This window comes from Salmo salar, chromosome ssa06, assembly GCF_905237065.1.
Source record: "Salmo salar chromosome ssa06, Ssal_v3.1, whole genome shotgun sequence".
Lineage (NCBI taxonomy): Eukaryota > Metazoa > Chordata > Actinopteri > Salmoniformes > Salmonidae > Salmo > Salmo salar.
This window is the reverse complement of record NC_059447.1, coordinates 41306261-41333853: the sequence shown is the minus strand read 5'-3', so window position 1 is coordinate 41333853 and position 27593 is coordinate 41306261. Positions and strand designations below refer to the sequence as shown.

Here is a 27593-nt window from a genome sequence, read left to right as displayed (position 1 = left end):
ACAAAGGCTGACAGTAAAATACTATGATTTCACGCACTTTAAGTTGCCTTACCATACCGCACAGCACCGCAGTACAATGCAACTACTAAATGAGGACACACTTCACACTATATACGCAGCAGGGCCGGTTGGTGCCGTTCAAGATTATGGAGGCGCCCCCCCTTGGGTTGTGCTGTGGCGGAGATCTTTGTGGGCTATACTCGGCCTTGTCTTTGGACGGTAAGTTGGTGGTTGGAGACATCCCTCTAGTGGTGTGGGGGCTGTGCTTTGGCAAAGTTGGTGGGGTTATATCCTGCCTGTTTGGCCCTGTCCGGGGGTATCATCGGATGGGGCCACAGTGTCTTCTGATCCCTCCTGTCTCAGCCTCCAGTATTTATGCTGCAGTAGTTTATGTGTCGGGGGCTAGGGTCAGTCTGTTACATCTGGAGTATTTCTCTTGTCTTATCCGGTGTCCTGTGTGAATTTAAATATGCTCTCTCTAATTCCCTCTTTCTCTCTTTCTTTCTTTCTCTCTCTCGGAGGACCTGAGCCCTAGGACCATGCCTCAGGACTACCTGGCATGATGACTCCTTGCTGTCCCCAGTCCACCTGGCCGTGCTGCTGCTCCAGTTTCAACTGTTCTGCCTGCGGCTATGGAACCCTGACCTGTTCACCGGACGTGCTTGTTGCACCCTCGACAACTACTATGATTATTATTATTTGACCATGCTGGTCATTTATGAACATTTTACCATCTTGACCATGTTCTGTTATAATATCCACCCGGCACAGCCAGAAGAGGACTGGCCACCCCTCATAGCCTGGTTCCTCTCTGGGTTTCTTCCTAGGTTTTTGGCCTTTCTAGGGAGTTTTTCCTAGGGAGTTTTTCCTAGCCACCGTGCTTCTTTCACATGCATTGCTTGCTGTTTGGGGTTTTAGGCTGGGTTTCTGTACAGCACTTTGAGATATCAGCTGATGTACGAAGGGCTATATAAATAAATTTGATTTGATTTTGATTTTATTTTATTATCATGGCCGTAGTTCGATTACAGCATATTGGATGACTGTCATTCATATTCCCATTCACCCAGCTCAAAGTAACATCAATAGGTTTAGGCTACTACATGATACTCAAATTTGTCCTATACCAATCAAGAGATTGCTACAACCTATAGCCTAGAAATGAAAGTTTATACCGTAGGTGTACAGGTCGAGAGACAAATTGGAGTGATCAAGGTGACAGGCACACTCAATACCGCCTTGCACACTCTTGCCTGCATCTAGCTGATCTGGGGTGTAATCTTTAGTCCAAACAGTTGCAAAACGTTTCGAAAGTTTCTATTGGACAAATTCAGGTAGGTCCCGCCCCATTTCGTTTCGTTTAAGACACATTTTGCAACATAATCGTCAGAATGAATACACCCCTGATCACCCACACACACAGTTCAATTTCATAGCAGCCACATAGAGCATTATGACTTTACTTGTTGTAAAATTCCTTCTCACATCTACAAGCTTTCCTCCTCTCACCTTTTCCCTTCACTTGTGGACTTCAGTACACAACACAAAAGCTATCTGTGACTAGGCACAAAAACCTCTCCATGCCAAACCTTCACACCATAACCACTAACCGCTACACAACCTACATCGTCACCATATTATGGTTATAGTAAAACAAAACAAAATGGAACCAACACATTAGTAAACCCACAATCCAATCCCAAGTGTACAATCACGCATTACACTGTACAGCAAGTAGTTTAGCAGGTAAACCCGCGGGCCCCGGTGTCAATACATTTATAAAACCAAAAGCTTACATTGACTTGGAGGAGTTGCAGTGTTGGATAGCCTTAGCCAGCTAGCTAACATAAATAGCATTCCTCTCTGTTTGAGTCAGGTTCTTTGGGTAGGCTAAATTAGCTGCAATAGCTAAGTGAAAGGTAGACTAAGATTAATTAAAAATAAAATTAAAAATAGCTAGCTCTCTCTCTCTCTCTATGCTGCTTCAACTATTGCCTTTCTCTCTTTGAGTCAACTACTCACTACACTTTATGCACTGCAGTGCTGGCTAGCTGTAGCTTATGCTTTCAGTACTAAATTAATTATCAGATCCTTTGGATGGAAAACGTGTTAGTTCTTACTGCAAGAGCTCTGATAGGTTGGAGGATGTCCTCCAGGTGTAGTCCAAATTATTATTATTATTATTATTTATTTTTTATTTCACCTTTATTTAACCAGGTAGGCTAGTTGAGAACAAGTTCTCATTTGCATCTGCGACCTGCCAAGATAAAGAAAAGCAGTTCGACACATACAACAACACAGAGTTACACATGGAATAAAAAAACATACAATCAATAATACAGTAGAAAAATCTATATACAGCATGTGCAAATGAGGTAGGATAAGAGAGGTAAGGGCAGACAGGTCTGGAGGGAACCAAGTGCTATATCTATTCCTAGTTCTACATTTTTTTGAATGGAGCGTGCTTATTTAAGAATAACCAGGCATCCTCTACAGACGGGATGAGGTCAATGTCATTCCAGGATACCCCGGCCAGGTCAATTAGAAAGGCCTGTTCGCAGAAGTGTTATAGGGAGCGTTTGACAGTGATGAGGGGTGGTCGTTTGACCGCAGACCCATTAAGGATGCAGGCAATGAGGCAGTGATCGTTGAGTTCTTGGTTGAGAACAGCTGTGGTGTATTTGGAGGGCGAGTTAGTTAGGATGATATCTATGAGGGTGCCCGTGTTTACGGATTTGGGGTTGTACCTGGTAGGTTCATTGATAATTTGTGTGAGATTGAGGGCATCAAGCTTAGATTGTAGGATGGCCAGGGTGTTAAGGATGTCCCCGTTTAGGTCACCTAGCAGCACGAGTTCAGAAGATAGATGGGGGCAATCAATTCACATATGGTGTCCAGGGCACAGCTGGGGGCAGAGGGTGGTCTATAGCAAGCGGCAACAGTGAGAGACTTGTTTCCGGAAAGGTACATTTTTAGAAGTAGAAGCTTGAATTGTTTTAGTACAGACCTTGATAATAAGATAGAACTCTGCAGGCTATCTCTGCAGTAGATTGCAACACCGCCCCCTTTGGCTGTTCTATCTTGGCGGAAAATGTTATAGTTAGGGATGGAAATTTCAGCGTTTTTGGTGGTTTTCCTTAGCTAGGATTCAGACACGGCTAAGACATCCTAGGCATTGAGAAATGAAGAGAGATATAGTCTCTAGAGACTTTTAAACCAGGTGATGTCATCGCACATGTGGGAGGTGGAACAACATGGTTGGTTAAGGTTAAGGCATTTTGAGCAGGGCTATAGGCTCTACAGTGAAATAAGACAGTACTCACTAACCAGGACAGTAATGGACAAGGCATATTGATATTGATATTAGGGAGAGGCATGCGTAGCCAAGTGATCGTATGGGTCCAGTGAGTGGTTGGGCTGGCTGGGGACACGGCGATTCAGACAGTTAGCAGGCCGGTGCTAGCAAGCTAGCAGTTAGCAGGCTGGGGCTAGCAAGCTAGCATATAGGCCTTAGAGGGACGTCGCGATGGGGGAAAAGTCTGTTTTTGCCTCCTCGTGCAGTAACGTCGATAGACCAGTCGTGGAATTTGTAGGGTTCCAAGTATCAGAGGGGTCCAAGTCCAATTGGCAAAATTGGCATCGTGGTCCAAGAAACTGGCCGGTGGATCAGCTAACAGTCCAATATGCTATAGATAGCTAGCAGGCGGCGGTTAGCAAAATGGGCCTTCAGGGGACGTCGCGCCTGAGGGACCTGTTGGGATCCTCGGGCATTGTGTAAGTCTATGGAATGGGGTGAGAACCACGAGGCTCCTAGGTTTTGAATTATTGAAGTCAATGTACCCAATGAATTCGCCAGACATAGGCTATTTCTTTTACACAACAACGTGTAACTGTGACTAAACTGGCCATTGTTTTATTAGAAAAAATATAGCCCTTTATAATGTCCACTTATGTACATATGCTGTTTATAGCATCTTAACGTTTTTAAACAAAATAGATAAAGAATTTGTCCAGCCTTTGCTGCTACGCTTGCAGATATGCATAATATAACACCTTATAGTTGCATTGTATTGACATTCCCAGCCTTATTTACAGTCGTCCGTTTTTTTGTTCAAAATATCAAGTCATTGAAACTGAAACACTGCATCCCGAATGGGTGGCGGCAGCAAACAATGTACTAGGCCAGCCATAATTTACAACCTGATCAAAATATTATTTGGACTACCAAGAAATGTATTGGTGAATTATATTAATCATGCATTGAACTGCATCAATCTATTCTGCCAACAATGCCTTACTGTACAACATGGAATTTTGAGTCAAATAGAACCTATTTTTAAAACCTCTTATAAAGTTGGTTTTGAAGCATAAACTGGGAATTTGATATGTTTTACTGATATTATGATTGTCCGTTTGTTTCATATCTGCAAAGTAGTTCAAATGCTGTCAGGTCCAGTTTAAATACTTCAAAATCAAATAATTATACAGTAGTTGGTTCTCTGAGCTTGACACCAATTAGCACAAAGGAAAAATGTGACCTGTAATTGTTTTTTTTCTATGTGCCAGAATTGAATTTGTGCCTCTTTTTCCAAGAAGGATCATAGTGATTGTATCATATGTTATCGCAGAATAAAGAGTAGATAAGCTAAACATTGTGGCCATTAGGGTGTCTTCACTTGTTCTCCTATCTCTGGTGGTTTAGTCTTCTATGAAAGTTTTGTTTACAATATTTCATGGTATTGTGTAAAAAACTATTATAAAAATGTGAATACTGAATGTGTTATGATGAGAAGGAATTCAAGAAAACAGCCAACTGACCAAGAAACATATTTAAATACATTTTATTTGCAATGTCCAGCAATGCAATATGGTATGAAACAACAGATTTACAGTGTGTTTTCTTTTATCTTTCAGTATGTTTATCTAGTGTCATCTTTACAGTACAACCAATAAATATATAGAGCACTTCCTAAATAGCACTGAGCCATAAAAATGCATTAACATTTTAACCAGTAGAAATAAGTATAAGTACAACGTTTTTCCTGAATAGCAAATTGTATGCAGTGATACTAATGCATTTTGAAAAGTCCTTTATACAAGTCCCTCACTTCAGTCAACCTCTTCAATGGTTGGGCCTTGGGAGCTGGCACCAGAGCTGGTCCGTGCCTGATCTCCACAGCAACCTGTGGGCATCCCTCCCTGCTGGTACAGCTTGGTAATTATAGGCTGGCATACTTTCTCCAGCTCCTTTAGCTGATGCTCATACTCCTCTTTGTCACCCAGCTGGTTGTTCTCCAACCAGGAAATGGTCTGGTCGCACCTGTCCACCACTTTCTTTTTGTCCTCCTCGCTGATCTTGCCTTTCATGTTGTCGTCCTCCACGCTGCTCTTCATATTGAAGGCGTACGACTCCAGGGGAGTTCTTGGCTGCTATCTTCTCCCTCTGTGCTTCATCCTCAGCTTTGTATTTGTCAGCGTCCTGCACCATCCTCTCAATATCCTCTTTGCTGAGCCGGCCCTTGTCGTTGGTGATGGTGATCTTGTTCTCTTTGCCCGTACTCTTGTCCACCGCTGATACGTTCAGAATGCCGTTGGCGTCGATGTCAAAGGTCACCTCGATCTGAGGGACTCCTCGTGGGGCAGGGGGGATCCCAGAGAGCTCAAACTTCCCCAGGAGGTTGTTGTCCTTGGTCATGGCTCTCTCTCCCTCATAGACCTGGATCATGACCCCGGGCTGGTTGTCGGAGTAAGTGGTGAAGGTCTGGGTCTGTTTGGATGGGATGGTGGTGTTGCGTTTGATCAGGGCGGTCATGACCCCTCCGGCGGTTTCGATGCCCAGGGACAGGGGAGCCACATCCAGCAGCAGCAGGTCCTGGACGTTCTCAGACTTGTCGCCAGACAAGATGGCCGCCTGGATGGCAGCGCCGTAGGCCACCGCCTCGTCTGGGTTGATGCTCTTGTTTAGCTCTCGGCCGTTGAAAAAGTCCTGCAGGAGCTTCTGGACCTTGGGGATCCGGGTGGAGCCTCCGACCAGGACGACGTCGTGGATTTGGGCCTTGTCCATCTTGGCATCCCCGAGGGCTTTCTCCACAGGCTCCAGGGTTCCCCTGAAGAGGTCGGAACACATCTCCTCAAAACGAGCCCTGGTGATGGAGGTGTAGAAGTCGATGCCCTCAAAGAGGGAGTCAATCTCAATGCTGGCCTGGGAGCTGGAGGACAGTGTTCTCTTGGCCCTCTCGCAGGCTGTCCTCAGCCTCCTCAGAGCCCGCTTGTTCTGGCTGATGTCCTTCTTGTGTTTCCTCTTGAACTCCTCCACAAAGTGACTAACCAGGCGGTTGTCAAAGTCCTCCCCGCCCAGGTGAGTGTCTCCAGCCGTGGCCTTCACCTCAAAGATCCCATCCTCGATGGTCAGGATGGACACGTCAAAGGTGCCCCCACCCAGGTCAAAAATCAGGACGTTGCGTTCCCTGGACATGCCTTTGTCCATGCCGTAGGCGATGGCTGCCGCAGTGGGCTCGTTGATGATTCTCAGCACATTCAGCCCAGCGATCACTCCAGCGTCCTTAGTGGCCTGTCTCTGTGAATCGTTGAAGTAGGCAGGGACTGTGATGACTGCATTGGACACCTTCTGGCCCAGGTAAGCCTCAGCGATCTCCCTCATCTTCACCAGGACCATGGAGGAGATCTCCTCTGGGTTGAAGGATTTGTTCTCACCTTTGTAATCTACCTGAACTTTAGGCTTTCCTCCGTCGCTGACCACCTTGAAGGGCCAGTGCTTCATGTCGGCTTGCACGACCTGATCGTTGAACTTTCGGCCAATCAGGCGTTTGGCGTCAAAAACGGTGTTGTTGGGGTTCATGGCCACCTGGTTCTTTGCTGCGTCTCCGATGAGTCTCTCGGTGTCTGTGAAGGCCACATAGCTGGGTGTGGTCCTGTTGCCCTGGTCGTTGGCGATGATCTCCACTTTGCCATGCTGGAACACCCCCACACAGGAGTAGGTGGTGCCCAGGTCAATGCCGATAGACGGGCCTTTAGCTGATGACATCTTGATGGTTTGGAGTTAGTTGCCTACAAATTAATGAAATAATATTTTAGAAATTGATATTATTCTACGAAAACCTAGCTGCAAGTAATGTCAATCTCCACCAACAGAGATTTCAACCTAAATATACTTGAATAACAACCTGACCTGGGTTCAAATACATGCGTATTTAAGTATTTGTAATTCTGATTTTCTATGTATTTGAATATTTTCAAATAATGTAGCCACTTCTATTTAAAGTATTTGAAAGTATTTTCCGTTTAATAAAAATAAAAAAATACTATGTGAAACTATTTTCAAATACTTGTCTCCAAATACATCTCAAATGCAACTAGAAACAAACAGTCCTGGGTTGAAATGAATGGAATATTTACATATTTTAATTTTAAAATACACTTGTCTGTGTATTTCAGTATTTTCAAATACATGGTAATACTTTCCAAATGTATTTCCAAACACATTCCAATATTCAACTACTTATATTTCAAAATGTACTGGTATTTTAATGTCCTTGAAAAACAATAATAAGCATTTGAACCCAGGTCTGAAAACAACACTGTTGTCAATGTTTGTGTTATATTAGTGTTTTATATATATATATATATATATATATATATATATATATATATATATATATATATATATATATATATATATATATATATAGTGTTATACACTAATACTGGCCAGGCACATATTCAGTGGGGTTTAACAAAGACAATGGCAGACACAATCATTTCTGCTAATCTATTACATAGAAACTCTTTTCACAACAGGCCTACATTTTTTTCTATGAACACTCCTGAATAATATTGTGTTATCTTCACAGAATTAGAGCAGATTTTCTTAAAATGAAGAAATAAGTATTTATAATAAAATAATAATATGCTACAAAAAAAGGAATGTAGGCCTAGTCTGTCCAATTAAATAACATAATACATGTTATTATAATATTCTATCTTTAGAATATTATTTCTTCATTAGATAACCAAATATTCTGGCATAATGTTACAGCTAAATCGGCTATGTCCACACAACCAACATAGCATCATTTTTTATTCTATCAAGTTCATAACTCACAGCCATTATGAAAATAGGGTACTGAATTAATTTCCCTTTACTTACAGTTTATGAATGTAGAGGTCTGTTGAAAGTGTCTCTTCTCTTTTCTTGCTTTCTTTCTCGTTGAGTCGATGTTTGAATCTGAATGTACTTCACCAGAATATATACCATCCCCATTGCCTAAAAAATATCACTCATGATTTCTAGCCATTTCTCGAACTTTCCGACTACATTGCTCATGAGAGCGCAGCAATCCTGTGCAATGACGCAGGCTGCGAGGCGTATGCATTGGAAGCACAGCAAATGAAAGTTCTCGTTCTTCCAGAGCGTTCGGGAGGCGCGGAGAACTGTCCAGAACGCACACACACAGCACACTAATAGTGAAACCATTATTTGTATTGATTAAAACGATCAAAAACCGTTAATGATTCAAATTTACACACAAATGAAACAGCATCCGGTTCAACCTTATTCAGTCGACATTTCAGTCTATAGGCTACACTGCAGTTCCTCAACAGTTCACGAGATGTCAGTCTATAAACATTTTCTCACTAATGAATAATAGACATGTATTGTAAGAGAATTGAGTGCCTACTGCACAGGTGGTATGTGCAACTCACCACAAGTTAATGTGCCTCCTGGGAAGATCATTTTTTTCTATTAAAGCCAGAATATTTAAGCTATCCAGTATTAATTGTTAAATGAAAGACAAATGATGAACACGCCGGCTAATCCTTCTCTATTGTATTCTAGTCAATGCTATTCTGTTCTATACCATTCTAGTCTAGCCTTTTCATTACTGATGGTCTATCAGTTCACATTTGCTTACCATCATGGGGATATCTTGTTCATGCTAAGCAAATGTGAACTGCTTGTGACATTCTCCTGTGAATTTTAATTACAAAAAACACAAATGGTAGCTAAAGTATTTGCTAATATACATTGCATTCGGAAAGTATTCAGACCCCTTGACTTTTTCCACATTTTATTACTTTACAGCCTTATTCGAAAAATGTATGAAATTATTATTTTTCATCATCAATCAACACACAATACCTCATAATGACAAAGCAAAAACAGTTTTTTTTAAATTGTTGCATATTTATTCAAAATAAAAACAGAAATACCTTATTTATTCAGCCCTATTCAGCCCTGGATACTTATGAGAGTAGATGTGCTCCAAGATTCCCTCTGGTGGTCCAAATGAGCATTAATGGCAACAAAGGCTGACAGTAAAATACTATGATTTCACGCACTTTAAGTTGCCTTACCATACCGCACAGCACCGCAGTACAATGCAACTACTAAATGAGGACACACTTCACACTATATACGCAGCAGGGCCGGTTGGTGCCGTTCAAGATTATGGAGGCGCCCCCCCCCCTTGGGTTGTGCTGTGGCGGAGATCTTTGTGGGCTATACTCGGCCTTGTCTTTGGACGGTAAGCAGGTAGTTGGAGACATCCCTCTAGTGGTGTGGGGGCTGTGCTTTGGCAAAGTTGGTGGGGTTATATCCTGCCTGTTTGGCCCTGTCCGGGGGTATCATCGGATGGGGCCACAGTGTCTTCTGATCCCTCCTGTCTCAGCCTCCAGTATTTATGCTGCAGTAGTTTATGTGTCGGGGGGCTAGGGTCAGTCTGTTACATCTGGAGTATTTCTCTTGTCTTATCCGGTGTCCTGTGTGAATTTAAATATGCTCTCTCTAATTCTCTCTTTCTCTCTGTCTTTCTTTCTCTCTCTCGGAGGACCTGAGCCCTAGGACCATGCCTCAGGACTACCTGGCATGATGACTCCTTGCTGTCCCCAGTCCACCTGGCCGTGCTGCTGCTCCAGTTTCAACTGTTCTGCCTGCGGCTATGGAACCCTGACCTGTTCACCGGACGTGCTTGTTGCACCCTCGACAACTACTATGATTATTATTATTTGACCATGCTGGTCATTTATGAACATTTTACCATCTTGACCATGTTCTGTTATAATATCCACCCGGCACAGCCAGAAGAGGACTGGCCACCCCTCATAGCCTGGTTCCTCTCTGGGTTTCTTCCTAGGTTTTTGGCCTTTCTAGGGAGTTTTTCCTAGGGAGTTTTTCCTAGCCACCGTGCTTCTTTCACATGCATTGCTTGCTGTTTGGGGTTTTAGGCTGGGTTTCTGTACAGCACTTTGAGATATCAGCTGATGTACGAAGGGCTATATAAATAAATTTGATTTGATTTTGATTTTATTTTATTATCATGGCCGTAGTTCGATTACAGCATATTGGATGACTGTCATTCATATTCCCTTTCACCCAGCTCAAAGTAACATCAATAGGTTTAGGCTACTACATGATACTCAAATTTGTCCTATACCAATCAAGAGATTGCTACAACCTATAGCCTAGAAATGAAAGTTTATACCGTAGGTGTACAGGTCGAGAGACAAATTGGAGTGATCAAGGTGACAGGCACATTCAATACCGCCTTGCACACTCTTGCCTGCATCTAGCTGATCTGGGGTGTAATCTTTAGTCCAAACAGTTGCAAAACGTTTCGAAAGTTTCTATTGGACAAATTCAGGTAGGTCCCGCCCCATTTTGTTTCGTTTAAGACACATTTTGCAACATAATCGTCAGAATGAATACACCCCTGATCACCCACACACACAGTTCAATTTCATAGCAGCCACATAGAGCATTATGACTTTACTTGTTGTAAAATTCCTTCTCACATCTACAAGCTTTCCTCCTCTCACCTTTTCCCTTCACTTGTGGACTTCAGTACACAACACAACAGCTATCTGTGACTAGGCACAAAAACCTCTCCATGCCAAACCTTCACACCATAACCACTAACCGCTACACAACCTACATCGTCACCATATTATGGTTATAGTAAAACAAAACAAAATGGAACCAACACATTAGTAAACCCACAATCCAATCCCAAGTGTACAATCACGCATTACACTGTACAGCAAGTAGTTTAGCAGGTAAACCCGCGGGCCCCGGTGTCAATACATTTATAAAACCAAAAGCTTACATTGACTTGGAGGAGTTGCAGTGTTGGATAGCCTTAGCCAGCTAGCTAACATAAATAGCATTCCTCTCTGTTTGAGTCAGGTTCTTTGGGTAGGCTAAATTAGCTGCAATAGCTAAGTGAAAGGTAGACTAAGATTAATTAAAAATAAAATTAAAAATAGCTAGCTCTCTCTCTCTCTCTCTATGCTGCTTCAACTATTGCCTTTCTCTCTTTGAGTCAACTACTCACTACACTTTATGCACTGCAGTGCTGGCTAGCTGTAGCTTATGCTTTCAGTACTAAATTAATTATCAGATCCTTTGGATGGAAAACGTGTAAGTTCTTACTGCAAGAGCTCTGATAGGTTGGAGGATGTCCTCCAGGTGTAGTCCAAATTATTATTATTATTATTATTTATTTTTTATTTCACCTTTATTTAACCAGGTAGGCTAGTTGAGAACAAGTTCTCATTTGCATCTGCGACCTGCCAAGATAAAGAAAAGCAGTTCGACACATACAACAACACAGAGTTACACATGGAATAAAAAAACATACAATCAATAATACAGTAGAAAAATCTATATACAGCATGTGCAAATGAGGTAGGATAAGAGAGGTAAGGGCAGACAGGTCTGGAGGGAACCAAGTGCTATATCTATTCCTAGTTCTACATTTTTTTGAATGGAGCGTGCTTATTTAAGAATAACCAGGCATCCTCTGCAGACGGGATGAGGTCAATGTCATTCCAGGATACCCCGGCCAGGTCAATTAGAAAGGCCTGTTCGCAGAAGTGTTATAGGGAGCGTTTGACAGTGATGAGGGGTGGTCGTTTGACCGCAGACCCATTAAGGATGCAGGCAATGAGGCAGTGATCGTTGAGTTCTTGGTTGAGAACAGCTGTGGTGTATTTGGAGGGCGAGTTAGTTAGGATGATATCTATGAGGGTGCCCGTGTTTACGGATTTGGGGTTGTACCTGGTAGGTTCATTGATAATTTGTGTGAGATTGAGGGCATCAAGCTTAGATTGTAGGATGGCCAGGGTGTTAAGGATGTCCCCGTTTAGGTCACCTAGCAGCACGAGTTCAGAAGATAGATGGGGGCAATCAATTCACATATGGTGTCCAGGGCACAGCTGGGGGCAGAGGGTGGTCTATAGCAAGCGGCAACAGTGAGAGACTTGTTTCCGGAAAGGTACATTTTTAGAAGTAGAAGCTTGAATTGTTTTAGTACAGACCTTGATAATAAGATAGAACTCTGCAGGCTATCTCTGCAGTAGATTGCAACACCGCCCCCTTTGGCAGTTCTATCTTGGCGGAAAATGTTATAGTTAGGGATGGAAATTTCAGCGTTTTTGGTGGTTTTCCTTAGCTAGGATTCAGACACGGCTAAGACATCCTAGGCATTGAGAAATGAAGAGAGATATAGTCTCTAGAGACTTTTAAACCAGGTGATGTCATCGCACATGTGGGAGGTGGAACAACATGGTTGGTTAAGGTTAAGGCATATTGAGCAGGGCTATAGGCTCTACAGTGAAATAAGACAGTACTCACTAACCAGGACAGTAATGTACAAGGCATATTGATATTGATATTAGGGAGAGGCATGCGTAGCCAAGTGATCGTATGGGTCCAGTGAGTGGTTGGGCTGGCTGGGGACACGGCGATTCAGACAGTTAGCAGGCCGGTGCTAGCAAGCTAGCAGTTAGCAGGCTGGGGCTAGCAAGCTAGCATATAGGCCTTAGAGGGACGTCGCGATGGGGGAAAAGTCTGTTTTTGCCTCCTCGTGCAGTAACGTCGATAGACCAGTCGTGGAATTTGTAGGGTTCCAAGTATCAGAGGGGTCCAAGTCCAATTGGCAAAATTGGCATCGTGGTCCAAGAAACTGGCCGGTGGATCAGCTAACAGTCCAATATGCTATAGATAGCTAGCAGGCGGCGGTTAGCAAAATGGGCCTTCAGGGGACGTCGCGCCTGAGGGACCTGTTGGGATCCTCGGGCATTGTGTAAGTCTATGGAATGGGGTGAGAACCACGAGGCTCCTAGGTTTTGAATTATTGAAGTCAATGTACCCAATGAATTCGCCAGACATAGGCTATTTCTTTTACACAACAACGTGTAACTGTGACTAAACTGGCCATTGTTTTATTAGAAAAAATATAGCCCTTTATAATGTCCACTTATGTACATATGCTGTTTATAGCATCTTAACGTTTTTAAACAAAATAGATAAAGAATTTGTCCAGCCTTTGCTGCTACGCTTGCAGATATGCATAATATAACACCTTATAGTTGCATTGTATTGACATTCCCAGCCTTATTTACAGTCGTCCGTTTTTTTGTTCAAAATATCAAGTCATTGAAACTGAAACACTGCATCCCGAATGGGTGGCGGCAGCAAACAATGTACTAGGCCAGCCATAATTTACAACCTGATCAAAATATTATTTGGACTACCAAGAAATGTATTGGTGAATTATATTAATCATGCATTGAACTGCATCAATCTATTCTGCCAACAATGCCTTACTGTACAACATGGAATTTTGAGTCAAATAGAACCTATTTTTAAAACCTCTTATAAAGTTGGTTTTGAAGCATAAACTGGGAATTTGATATGTTTTACTGATATTATGATTGTCCGTTTGTTTCATATCTGCAAAGTAGTTCAAATGCTGTCAGGTCCAGTTTAAATACTTCAAAATCAAATAATTATACAGTAGTTGGTTCTCTGAGCTTGACACCAATTAGCACAAAGGAAAAATGTGACATGTAATTGTTTTTTTTCTATGTGCCAGAATTGAATTTGTGCCTCTTTTTCCAAGAAGGATCATAGTGATTGTATCATATGTTATCGCAGAATAAAGAGTAGATAAACTAAACATTGGGGCCATTAGGGTGTCTTCACTTGTTCTCCTATCTCTGGTGGTTTAGTCATCAATGAAAGTTTTGTTTACAATATTTCATGGTATTGTGTAAAAAACTATTATAAAAATGTGAATACTGAATGCGTTATGATGAGAAGGAATTCAAGAAAACAGCCAACTGACCTAGAAACATATTTAAATACATTTTATTTGCAATGTCCAGCAATGCAATATGGTATGAAACAACAGATTTACAGTGTGTTTTCTTTTATCTTTCAGTATGTTTATCTAGTGTCATCTTTACAGTACAACCAATAAATATATAGAGCACTTCCGAAATAGCACTGAGCCATAAAAATGCATTAACATTTTAACCAGTAGAAATAAGTATAAGTACAACGTTTTTCCTGAATTGCAAATTGTATGCAGTGATACTAATGCATTTTGAAAAGTCCTTTATACAAGTCCCTCACTTCAGTCAACCTCTTCAATGGTTGGGCCTTGGGAGCTGGCACCAGAGCTGGTCCGTGCCTGATCTCCACAGCAACCTGTGGGCATCCCTCCCTGCTGGTACAGCTTGGTAATTATAGGCTGGCATACTTTCTCCAGCTCCTTTAGCTGATGCTCATACTCCTCTTTGTCACCCAGCTGGTTGTTCTCCAACCAGGAAATGGTCTGGTCGCACCTGTCCACCACTTTCTTTTTGTCCTCCTCGCTGATCTTGCCTTTCATGTTGTCGTCCTCCACGCTGCTCTTCATATTGAAGGCGTACGACTCCAGGGAGTTCTTGGCTGCTATCTTCTCCCTCTGTGCTTCATCCTCAGCTTTGTATTTGTCAGCGTCCTGCACCATCCTCTCAATATCCTCTTTGCTGAGCCGGCCCTTGTCGTTGGTGATGGTGATCTTGTTCTCTTTGCCCGTACTCTTGTCCACCGCTGATACGTTCAGAATGCCGTTGGCGTCGATGTCAAAGGTCACCTCGATCTGAGGGACTCCTCGTGGGGCAGGGGGGGATCCCAGAGAGCTCAAACTTCCCCAGGAGGTTGTTGTCCTTGGTCATGGCTCTCTCTCCCTCATAGACCTGGATCATGACCCCGGGCTGGTTGTCGGAGTAAGTGGTGAAGGTCTGGGTCTGTTTGGATGGGATGGTGGTGTTGCGTTTGATCAGGGCGGTCATGACCCCTCCGGCGGTTTCGATGCCCAGGGACAGGGGAGCCACATCCAGCAGCAGCAGGTCCTGGACGTTCTCAGACTTGTCGCCAGACAAGATGGCCGCCTGGATGGCAGCGCCGTAGGCCACCGCCTCGTCTGGGTTGATGCTCTTGTTTAGCTCTCGGCCGTTGAAAAAGTCCTGCAGGAGCTTCTGGACCTTGGGGATCCGGGTGGAGCCTCCGACCAGGACGACGTCGTGGATTTGGGCCTTGTCCATCTTGGCATCCCCGAGGGCTTTCTCCACAGGCTCCAGGGTTCCCCTGAAGAGGTCGGAACACATCTCCTCAAAACGAGCCCTGGTGATGGAGGTGTAGAAGTCGATGCCCTCAAAGAGGGAGTCAATCTCAATGCTGGCCTGGGAGCTGGAGGACAGTGTTCTCTTGGCCCTCTCGCAGGCTGTCCTCAGCCTCCTCAGAGCCCGCTTGTTCTGGCTGATGTCCTTCTTGTGTTTCCTCTTGAACTCCTCCACAAAGTGACTAACCAGGCGGTTGTCAAAGTCCTCCCCGCCCAGGTGAGTGTCTCCAGCCGTGGCCTTCACCTCAAAGATCCCATCCTCGATGGTCAGGATGGACACGTCAAAGGTGCCCCCACCCAGGTCAAAAATCAGGACGTTGCGTTCTCTGGACATGCCTTTGTCCATGCCGTAGGCGATGGCTGCCGCAGTGGGCTCGTTGATGATTCTCAGCACATTCAGCCCAGCGATCACTCCAGCGTCCTTAGTGGCCTGTCTCTGTGAATCGTTGAAGTAGGCAGGGACTGTGATGACTGCATTGGACACCTTCTGGCCCAGGTAAGCCTCAGCGATCTCCCTCATCTTCACCAGGACCATGGAGGAGATCTCCTCTGGGTTGAAGGATTTGTTCTCACCTTTGTAATCTACCTGAACTTTAGGCTTTCCTCCGTCGCTGACCACCTTGAAGGGCCAGTGCTTCATGTCGGCTTGCACGACCTGATCGTTGAACTTTCGGCCAATCAGGCGTTTGGCGTCAAAAACGGTGTTGTTGGGGTTCATGGCCACCTGGTTCTTTGCTGCGTCTCCGATGAGTCTCTCGGTGTCTGTGAAGGCCACATAGCTGGGTGTGGTCCTGTTGCCCTGGTCGTTGGCGATGATCTCCACTTTGCCATGCTGGAACACCCCCACACAGGAGTAGGTGGTGCCCAGGTCAATGCCGATAGACGGGCCTTTAGCTGATGACATCTTGATGGTTTGGAGTTAGTTGCCTACAAATTAATGAAATAATATTTTAGAAATTGATATTATTCTCACGAAAACCTAGCTGCAAGTAATGTCAATCTCCACCAACAGAGATTTCAACCTAAATATACTTGAATAACAACCTGACCTGGGTTCAAATACATGCGTATTTAAGTATTTGTAATTCTGATTTTCTATGTATTTGAATATTTTCAAATAATGTAGCCACTTCTATTTAAAGTATTTGAAAGTATTTTCTAATAATAAAAATAAAAAAATACTATGTGAAACTATTTTCAAATACTTGTCTCCAAATACATCTCAAATGCAACTAGAAACAAACAATCCTGGGTTGAAATGAATGGAATATTTACATATTTTAATTTTAATACACTTGTCTGTGTATTTCAGTATTTTCAAATACATGGTAATACTTTCCAAATGTATTTCCAAACACATTCCAATATTCAACTACTTATATTTCAAAATGTACTGGTATTTTAATGTCCTTGAAAAACAATAATAAGCATTTGAACCCAGGTCTGAAAACAACACTGTTGTCAATGTTTGTGTTATATTAGTGTTTTATATATATATATATATATATATTAGTGTTATACACTAATACTGCCCAGGCACATATTCAGTGGGGTTTAACAAAGACAATGGCAGACACAATCATTTCTGCTAATCTATTACATAGAAACTCTTTTCACAACAGGCCTACATTTTTTTCTATGAACACTCCTGAATAATATTGTGTTATCTTCACAGAATTAGAGCAGATTTTCTTAAAATGAAGAAATAAGTATTTATAATAAAATAATAATATGCTACAAAAAAAGGAATGTAGGCCTAGTCTGTCCAATTAAATAACATAATACATGTTATTATAATATTCTATCTTTAGAATATTATTTCTTCATTAGATAACCAAATATTCTGGCATAATGTTACAGCTAAATCGGCTATGTCCACACAACCAACATAGCATCATTTTTTATTCTATCAAGTTCATAACTCACAGCCATTATGAAAATAGGGTACTGAATTAATTTCCCTTTACTTACAGTTTATGAATGTAGAGGTCTGTTGAAAGTGTCTCTTCTCTTTTCTTGCTTTCTTTCTCGTTGAGTCGATGTTTGAATCTGAATGTACTTCACCAGAATATATACCATCCCCATTGCCTAAAAAATATCACTCATGATTTCTAGCCATTTCTCGAACTTTCCGACTACATTGCTCATGAGAGCGCAGCAATCCTGTGCAATGACGCAGGCTGCGAGGCGTATGCATTGGAAGCACAGCAAATGAAAGTTCTCGTTCTTCCAGAGCGTTCGGGAGGCGCGGAGAACTGTCCAGAACGCACACACACAGCACACTAATAGTGAAACCATTATTTGTATTGATTAAAACGATCAAAAACCGTTAATGATTCAAATTTACACACAAATGAAACAGCATCCGGTTCAACCTTATTCAGTCGACATTTCAGTCTATAGGCTACACTGCAGTTCCTCAACAGTTCACGAGATGTCAGTCTATAAACATTTTCTCACTAATGAATAATAGACATGTATTGTAAGAGAATTGAGTGCCTACTGCACAGGTGGTATGTGCAACTCACCACAAGTTAATGTGCCTCCTGGGAAGATCATTTTTTTCTATTAAAGCCAGAATATTTAAGCTATCCAGTATTAATTGTTAAATGAAAGACAAATGATGAACACGCCGGCTAATCCTTCTCTATTGTATTCTAGTCAATGCTATTCTGTTCTATACCATTCTAGTCTAGCCTTTTCATTACTGATGGTCTATCAGTTCACATTTGCTTACCATCATGGGGATATCTTGTTCATGCTAAGCAAATGTGAACTGCTTGTGACATTCTCCTGTGAATTTTAATTACAAAAAACACAAATGGTAGCTAAAGTATTTGCTAATATACATTGCATTCGGAAAGTATTCAGACCCCTTGACTTTTTCCACATTTTATTACTTTACAGCCTTATTCGAAAAATGTATGAAATTATTATTTTTCATCATCAATCAACACACAATACCTCATAATGACAAAGCAAAAACAGTTTTTTTAAATTGTTGCATATTTATTCAAAATAAAAACAGAAATACCTTATTTATTCAGCCCTATTCAGCCCTGGATACTTATGAGAGTAGATGTGCTCCAAGATTCCCTCTGGTGGTCCAAATGAGCATTAATGGCAACAAAGGCTGACAGTAAAATACTATGATTTCACGCACTTTAAGTTGCCTTACCATACCGCACAGCACCGCAGTACAATGCAACTACTAAATGAGGACACACTTCACACTATATACGCAGCAGGGCCGGTTGGTGCCGTTCAAGATTATGGAGGCGCCCCCCCCCCCCTTGGGTTGTGCTGTGGCGGAGATCTTTGTGGGCTATACTCGGCCTTGTCTTTGGACGGTAAGTTGGTGGTTGGAGACATCCCTCTAGTGGTGTGGGGGCTGTGCTTTGGCAAAGTTGGTGGGGTTATATCCTGCCTGTTTGGCCCTGTCCGGGGGTATCATCGGATGGGGCCACAGTGTCTTCTGATCCCTCCTGTCTCAGCCTCCAGTATTTATGCTGCAGTAGTTTATGTGTCGGGGGGCTAGGGTCAGTCTGTTACATCTGGAGTATTTCTCTTGTCTTATCCGGTGTCCTGTGTGAATTTAAATATGCTCTCTCTAATTCTCTCTTTCTCTCTGTCTTTCTTTCTCTCTCTCGGAGGACCTGAGCCCTAGGACCATGCCTCAGGACTACCTGGCATGATGACTCCTTGCTGTCCCCAGTCCACCTGGCCGTGCTGCTGCTCCAGTTTCAACTGTTCTGCCTGCGGCTATGGAACCCTGACCTGTTCACCGGACGTGCTTGTTGCACCCTCGACAACTACTATGATTATTATTATTTGACCATGCTGGTCATTTATGAACATTTTACCATCTTGACCATGTTCTGTTATAATATCCACCCGGCACAGCCAGAAGAGGACTGGCCACCCCTCATAGCCTGGTTCCTCTCTGGGTTTCTTCCTAGGTTTTTGGCCTTTCTAGGGAGTTTTTCCTAGGGAGTTTTTCCTAGCCACCGTGCTTCTTTCACATGCATTGCTTGCTGTTTGGGGTTTTAGGCTGGGTTTCTGTACAGCACTTTGAGATATCAGCTGATGTACGAAGGGCTATATAAATAAATTTGATTTGATTTTGATTTGATTTTATTATCATGGCCGTAGTTCGATTACAGCATATTGGATGACTGTCATTCATATTCCCTTTCACCCAGCTCAAAGTAACATCAATAGGTTTAGGCTACTACATGATACTCAAATTTGTCCTATACCAATCAAGAGATTGCTACAACCTATAGCCTAGAAATGAAAGTTTATACCGTAGGTGTACAGGTCGAGAGACAAATTGGAGTGATCAAGGTGACAGGCACATTCAATACCGCCTTGCACACTCTTGCCTGCATCTAGCTGATCTGGGGTGTAATCTTTAGTCCAAACAGTTGCAAAACGTTTCGAAAGTTTCTATTGGACAAATTCAGGTAGGTCCCGCCCCATTTCGTTTCGTTTAAGACACATTTTGCAACATAATCGTCAGAATGAATACACCCCTGATCACCCACACACACAGTTCAATTTCATAGCAGCCACATAGAGCATTATGACTTTACTTGTTGTAAAATTCCTTCTCACATCTACAAGCTTTCCTCCTCTCACCTTTTCCCTTCACTTGTGGACTTCAGTACACAACACAACAGCTATCTGTGACTAGGCACAAAAACCTCTCCATGCCAAACCTTCACACCATAACCACTAACCGCTACACAACCTACATCGTCACCATATTATGGTTATAGTAAAACAAAACAAAATGGAACCAACACATTAGTAAACCCACAATCCAATCCCAAGTGTACAATCACGCATTACACTGTACAGCAAGTAGTTTAGCAGGTAAACCCGCGGGCCCCGGTGTCAATACATTTATAAAACCAAAAGCTTACATTGACTTGGAGGAGTTGCAGTGTTGGATAGCCTTAGCCAGCTAGCTAACATAAATAGCATTCCTCTCTGTTTGAGTCAGGTTCTTTGGGTAGGCTAAATTAGCTGCAATAGCTAAGTGAAAGGTAGACTAAGATTAATTAAAAATAAAATTAAAAATAGCTAGCTCTCTCTCTCTCTCTCTCTATGCTGCTTCAACTATTGCCTTTCTCTCTTTGAGTCAACTACTCACTACACTTTATGCACTGCAGTGCTGGCTAGCTGTAGCTTATGCTTTCAGTACTAAATTAATTATCAGATCCTTTGGATGGAAAACGTGTAAGTTCTTACTGCAAGAGCTCTGATAGGTTGGAGGATGTCCTCCAGGTGTAGTCCAAATTATTATTATTATTATTATTTATTTTTTATTTCACCTTTATTTAACCAGGTAGGCTAGTTGAGAACAAGTTCTCATTTGCATCTGCGACCTGCCAAGATAAAGAAAAGCAGTTCGACACATACAACAACACAGAGTTACACATGGAATAAAAAAACATACAATCAATAATACAGTAGAAAAATCTATATACAGCATGTGCAAATGAGGTAGGATAAGAGAGGTAAGGGCAGACAGGTCTGGAGGGAACCAAGTGCTATATCTATTCCTAGTTCTACATTTTTTTGAATGGAGCGTGCTTATTTAAGAATAACCAGGCATCCTCTGCAGACGGGATGAGGTCAATGTCATTCCAGGATACCCCGGCCAGGTCAATTAGAAAGGCCTGTTCGCAGAAGTGTTATAGGGAGCGTTTGACAGTGATGAGGGGTGGTCGTTTGACCGCAGACCCATTAAGGATGCAGGCAATGAGGCAGTGATCGTTGAGTTCTTGGTTGAGAACAGCTGTGGTGTATTTGGAGGGCGAGTTAGTTAGGATGATATCTATGAGGGTGCCCGTGTTTACGGATTTGGGGTTGTACCTGGTAGGTTCATTGATAATTTGTGTGAGATTGAGGGCATCAAGCTTAGATTGTAGGATGGCCAGGGTGTTAAGGATGTCCCCGTTTAGGTCACCTAGCAGCACGAGTTCAGAAGATAGATGGGGGGCAATCAATTCACATATGGTGTCCAGGGCACAGCTGGGGGCAGAGGGTGGTCTATAGCAAGCGGCAACAGTGAGAGACTTGTTTCCGGAAAGGTACATTTTTAGAAGTAGAAGCTTGAATTGTTTTAGTACAGACCTTGATAATAAGATAGAACTCTGCAGGCTATCTCTGCAGTAGATTGCAACACCGCCCCCTTTGGCTGTTCTATCTTGGCGGAAAATGTTATAGTTAGGGATGGAAATTTCAGCGTTTTTGGTGGTTTTCCTTAGCTAGGATTCAGACACGGCTAAGACATCCTAGGCATTGAGAAATGAAGAGAGATATAGTCTCTAGAGACTTTTAAACCAGGTGATGTCATCGCACATGTGGGAGGTGGAACAACATGGTTGGTTAAGGTTAAGGCATATTGAGCAGGGCTATAGGCTCTACAGTGAAATAAGACAGTACTCACTAACCAGGACAGTAATGTACAAGGCATATTGATATTGATATTAGGGAGAGGCATGCGTAGCCAAGTGATCGTATGGGTCCAGTGAGTGGTTGGGCTGGCTGGGGACACGGCGATTCAGACAGTTAGCAGGCCGGTGCTAGCAAGCTAGCAGTTAGCAGGCTGGGGCTAGCAAGCTAGCATATAGGCCTTAGAGGGACGTCGCGATGGGGGAAAAGTCTGTTTTTGCCTCCTCGTGCAGTAACGTCGATAGACCAGTCGTGGAATTTGTAGGGTTCCAAGTATCAGAGGGGTCCAAGTCCAATTGGCAAAATTGGCATCGTGGTCCAAGAAACTGGCCGGTGGATCAGCTAACAGTCCAATATGCTATAGATAGCTAGCAGGCGGCGGTTAGCAAAATGGGCCTTCAGGGGACGTCGCGCCTGAGGGACCTGTTGGGATCCTCGGGCATTGTGTAAGTCTATGGAATGGGGTGAGAACCACGAGGCTCCTAGGTTTTGAATTATTGAAGTCAATGTACCCAATGAATTCGCCAGACATAGGCTATTTCTTTTACACAACAACGTGTAACTGTGACTAAACTGGCCATTGTTTTATTAGAAAAAATATAGCCCTTTATAATGTCCACTTATGTACATATGCTGTTTATAGCATCTTAACGTTTTTAAACAAAATAGATAAAGAATTTGTCCAGCCTTTGCTGCTACGCTTGCAGATATGCATAATATAACACCTTATAGTTGCATTGTATTGACATTCCCAGCCTTATTTACAGTCGTCCGTTTTTTTGTTCAAAATATCAAGTCATTGAAACTGAAACACTGCATCCCGAATGGGTGGCGGCAGCAAACAATGTACTAGGCCAGCCATAATTTACAACCTGATCAAAATATTATTTGGACTACCAAGAAATGTATTGGTGAATTATATTAATCATGCATTGAACTGCATCAATCTATTCTGCCAACAATGCCTTACTGTACAACATGGAATTTTGAGTCAAATAGAACCTATTTTTAAAACCTCTTATAAAGTTGGTTTTGAAGCATAAACTGGGAATTTGATATGTTTTACTGATATTATGATTGTCCGTTTGTTTCATATCTGCAAAGTAGTTCAAATGCTGTCAGGTCCAGTTTAAATACTTCAAAATCAAATAATTATACAGTAGTTGGTTCTCTGAGCTTGACACCAATTAGCACAAAGGAAAAATGTGACATGTAATTGTTTTTTTTCTATGTGCCAGAATTGAATTTGTGCCTCTTTTTCCAAGAAGGATCATAGTGATTGTATCATATGTTATCGCAGAATAAAGAGTAGATAAACTAAACATTGGGGCCATTAGGGTGTCTTCACTTGTTCTCCTATCTCTGGTGGTTTAGTCATCAATGAAAGTTTTGTTTACAATATTTCATGGTATTGTGTAAAAAACTATTATAAAAATGTGAATACTGAATGCGTTATGATGAGAAGGAATTCAAGAAAACAGCCAACTGACCTAGAAACATATTTAAATACATTTTATTTGCAATGTCCAGCAATGCAATATGGTATGAAACAACAGATTTACAGTGTGTTTTCTTTTATCTTTCAGTATGTTTATCTAGTGTCATCTTTACAGTACAACCAATAAATATATAGAGCACTTCCGAAATAGCACTGAGCCATAAAAATGCATTAACATTTTAACCAGTAGAAATAAGTATAAGTACAACGTTTTTCCTGAATTGCAAATTGTATGCAGTGATACTAATGCATTTTGAAAAGTCCTTTATACAAGTCCCTCACTTCAGTCAACCTCTTCAATGGTTGGGCCTTGGGAGCTGGCACCAGAGCTGGTCCGTGCCTGATCTCCACAGCAACCTGTGGGCATCCCTCCCTGCTGGTACAGCTTGGTAATTATAGGCTGGCATACTTTCTCCAGCTCCTTTAGCTGATGCTCATACTCCTCTTTGTCACCCAGCTGGTTGTTCTCCAACCAGGAAATGGTCTGGTCGCACCTGTCCACCACTTTCTTTTTGTCCTCCTCGCTGATCTTGCCTTTCATGTTGTCGTCCTCCACGCTGCTCTTCATATTGAAGGCGTACGACTCCAGGGGAGTTCTTGGCTGCTATCTTCTCCCTCTGTGCTTCATCCTCAGCTTTGTATTTGTCAGCGTCCTGCACCATCCTCTCAATATCCTCTTTGCTGAGCCGGCCCTTGTCGTTGGTGATGGTGATCTTGTTCTCTTTGCCCGTACTCTTGTCCACCGCTGATACGTTCAGAATGCCGTTGGCGTCGATGTCAAAGGTCACCTCGATCTGAGGGACTCCTCGTGGGGCAGGGGGGATCCCAGAGAGCTCAAACTTCCCCAGGAGGTTGTTGTCCTTGGTCATGGCTCTCTCTCCCTCATAGACCTGGATCATGACCCCGGGCTGGTTGTCGGAGTAAGTGGTGAAGGTCTGGGTCTGTTTGGATGGGATGGTGGTGTTGCGTTTGATCAGGGCGGTCATGACCCCTCCGGCGGTTTCGATGCCCAGGGACAGGGGAGCCACATCCAGCAGCAGCAGGTCCTGGACGTTCTCAGACTTGTCGCCAGACAAGATGGCCGCCTGGATGGCAGCGCCGTAGGCCACCGCCTCGTCTGGGTTGATGCTTTTGTTTAGCTCTCGGCCGTTGAAAAAGTCCTGCAGAAGCTTCTGGACCTTGGGGATCCGGGTGGAGCCTCCGACCAGGACGACGTCGTGGATTTGGGCCTTGTCCATCTTGGCATCCCCGAGGGCTTTCTCCACAGGCTCCAGGGTTCCCCTGAAGAGGTCGGAACACATCTCCTCAAAACGAGCCCTGGTGATGGAGGTGTAGAAGTCGATGCCCTCAAAGAGGGAGTCAATCTCAATGCTGGCCTGGGAGCTGGAGGACAGTGTTCTCTTGGCCCTCTCGCAGGCTGTCCTCAGCCTCCTCAGAGCCCGCTTGTTCTGGCTGATGTCCTTCTTGTGTTTCCTCTTGAACTCCTCCACAAAGTGACTAACCAGGCGGTTGTCAAAGTCCTCCCCGCCCAGGTGAGTGTCTCCAGCCGTGGCCTTCACCTCAAAGATCCCATCCTCGATGGTCAGGATGGACACGTCAAAGGTGCCCCCACCCAGGTCAAAAATCAGGACGTTGCGTTCCCTGGACATGCCTTTGTCCATGCCGTGGGGCGATGGCTGCCGCAGTGGGCTCGTTGATGATTCTCAGCACATTCAGCCCAGCGATCACTCCAGCGTCCTTAGTGGCCTGTCTCTGTGAATCGTTGAAGTAGGCAGGGACTGTGATGACTGCATTGGACACCTTCTGGCCCAGGTAAGCCTCAGCGATCTCCCTCATCTTCACCAGGACCATGGAGGAGATCTCCTCTGGGTTGAAGGATTTGTTCTCACCTTTGTAATCTACCTGAACTTTAGGCTTTCCTCCGTCGCTGACCACCTTGAAGGGCCAGTGCTTCATGTCGGCTTGCACGACCTGATCGTTGAACTTTCGGCCAATCAGGCGTTTGGCGTCAAAAACGGTGTTGTTGGGGTTCATGGCCACCTGGTTCTTTGCTGCGTCTCCGATGAGTCTCTCGGTGTCTGTGAAGGCCACATAGCTGGGTGTGGTCCTGTTGCCCTGGTCGTTGGCGATGATCTCCACTTTGCCATGCTGGAACACCCCCACACAGGAGTAGGTGGTGCCCAGGTCAATGCCGATAGACGGGCCTTTAGCTGATGACATCTTGATGGTTTGGAGTTAGTTGCCTACAAATTAATGAAATAATATTTTAGAAATTGATATTATTCTACGAAAACCTAGCTGCAAGTAATGTCAATCTCCACCAACAGAGATTTCAACCTAAATATACTTGAATAACAACCTGACCTGGGTTCAAATACATGCGTATTTAAGTATTTGTAATTCTGATTTTCTATGTATTTGATTATTTTCAAATAATGTAGCCACTTCTATTTAAAGTATTTTAAATGTTTATTTAAATACTATTTGAAACTATTTTCAAATACTTGTCTCCAAATACATTTCAAAAACACCTAGGAACAATCAATGTTGGGTTCAAATGCATGGAATATTTAAATATTTTAATTTTAAAATACACTTGTCTGTGTATTTGAGTATTTTCAAATACATGGTAATACTTTCCAAATGTATTTCCAAACACATTCCAATATTCAACTACTTATATTTCAAAATGTACTGGTATTTTAATGTCAGCTGATGTACGAAGGGCTATATAAATAAATTTGATTTGATTTTTATTTTATTTTATTATCATGGCCGTAGTTCGATTACAGCATATTGGATGACTGTCATTCATATTCCCATTCACCCAGCTCAAAGTAACATCAATAGGTTTAGGCTACTACATGATACTCAAATTTGTCCTATACCAATCAAGAGATTGCTACAACCTATAGCCTAGAAATGAAAGTTTATACCGTAGGCTTACAGGTCAAGAGACAAATTGGAGTGATCAAGGTGACAGGCACATTCAATACCGCCTTGCACACTCTTGCCTGCATCTAGCTGATCTGGGGTGTAATCTTTAGTCCAAACAGTTGCAAAACGTTTCTAAAGTTTCTATTGGACAAATTCAGGTAGGTCCCGCCCCATTTCGTTTCGTTTAAGACACATTTTGCAACATAATCGTCAGAATGAATACACCCCTGATCACCCACACACACAGTTCAATTTCATAGCAGCCACATAGAGCATTATGACTTTACTTGTTGTAAAATTCCTTCTCACATCTACAAGCTTTCCTCCTCTCACCTTTTCCCTTCACTTGTGGACTTCAGTACACAACACAAAAGCTATCTGTGACTAGGCACAAAAACCTCTCCATGCCAAACCTTCACACCATAACCACTAACCGCTACACAACCTACATCGTCACCATATTATGGTTATAGTAAAACAAAACAAAATGGAACCAACACATTAGTAAACCCACAATCCAATCCCAAGTGTACAATCACGCATTACACTGTACAGCAAGTAGTTTAGCAGGTAAACCCGTGGGCCCCGGTGTCAATACATTTATAAAACCAAAAGCTTACATTGACTTGGAAGAGTTGCAGTGTTGGATAGCCTTAGCCAGCTAGCTAACATAAATAGCATTCCTCTCTGTTTGAGTCAGGTTCTTTGGGTAGGCTAAATTAGCTGCAATAGCTAAGTGAAAGGTAGACTAAGATTAATTAAAAATAAAATTAAAAATAGCTAGCTCTCTCTCTCTCTCTCTCTCTCTCTCTCTCTATGCTGCTTCAACTATTGCCTTTCTCTCTTTGAGTCAACTACTCACTACACTTTATGCACTGCAGTGCTAGCTAGCTGTAGCTTATGCTTTCAGTACTAAATTAATTATTAGATCCTTTGGATGGAAAACTTGTTCGTTCTTACTGCAAGAGCTCTGATAGGTTGGAGGATGTCCTCCAGGTGTAGTCCAAATTATTATTATTATTATTTATTTTTTATTTCATATCTTTCATATATTTTATTTCGCCTCCCTGCGGACCTGGCATCCTTTCACTCCCTCCTCTCTACATTCTCCTCTTCTGTCTCTGCTGCTAAAGCCACTTTCTACCACTCTAAATTCCAAGCATCTGCCTCTAACCCTAGGAAGCTCTTTGCTACCTTCTCCTCCCTCCTGAATCCTCCTCCCC

General features: G+C 42.8%; 2 protein-coding genes and 1 pseudogene across 3 annotated transcripts; all 3 read right to left on the bottom strand.

The window, feature by feature from the left end:
- Positions 1-4825: 4825 nt before the first annotated feature.
- Positions 4826-8612, bottom strand: LOC106599929 (heat shock 70 kDa protein). Its single transcript, XM_045720588.1, is given in 3 exon segments — positions 4826-5415; positions 5417-7068; positions 8168-8612. Coding segments are annotated over 2 exon segments (1935 nt in total). The 5' UTR covers positions 7046-7068; positions 8168-8612; the 3' UTR covers positions 4826-5109.
- A 5542-nt stretch (positions 8613-14154) lies between these two features.
- On the bottom strand, positions 14155-17884 carry LOC106597682 (heat shock 70 kDa protein-like). The gene is given in 3 exon segments (XM_045720592.1): positions 14155-14975; positions 14977-16397; positions 17442-17884. Coding segments are annotated over 2 exon segments (1935 nt in total). The 5' UTR covers positions 16375-16397; positions 17442-17884; the 3' UTR covers positions 14155-14438.
- A 5548-nt stretch (positions 17885-23432) lies between these two features.
- On the bottom strand, positions 23433-25750 carry LOC106607282 (heat shock 70 kDa protein-like; annotated as a pseudogene). Its single transcript, XR_006770236.1, has one exon. The product of XR_006770236.1 is annotated as a heat shock 70 kDa protein-like (transcript).
- Positions 25751-27593: the final 1843 nt, after the last annotated feature.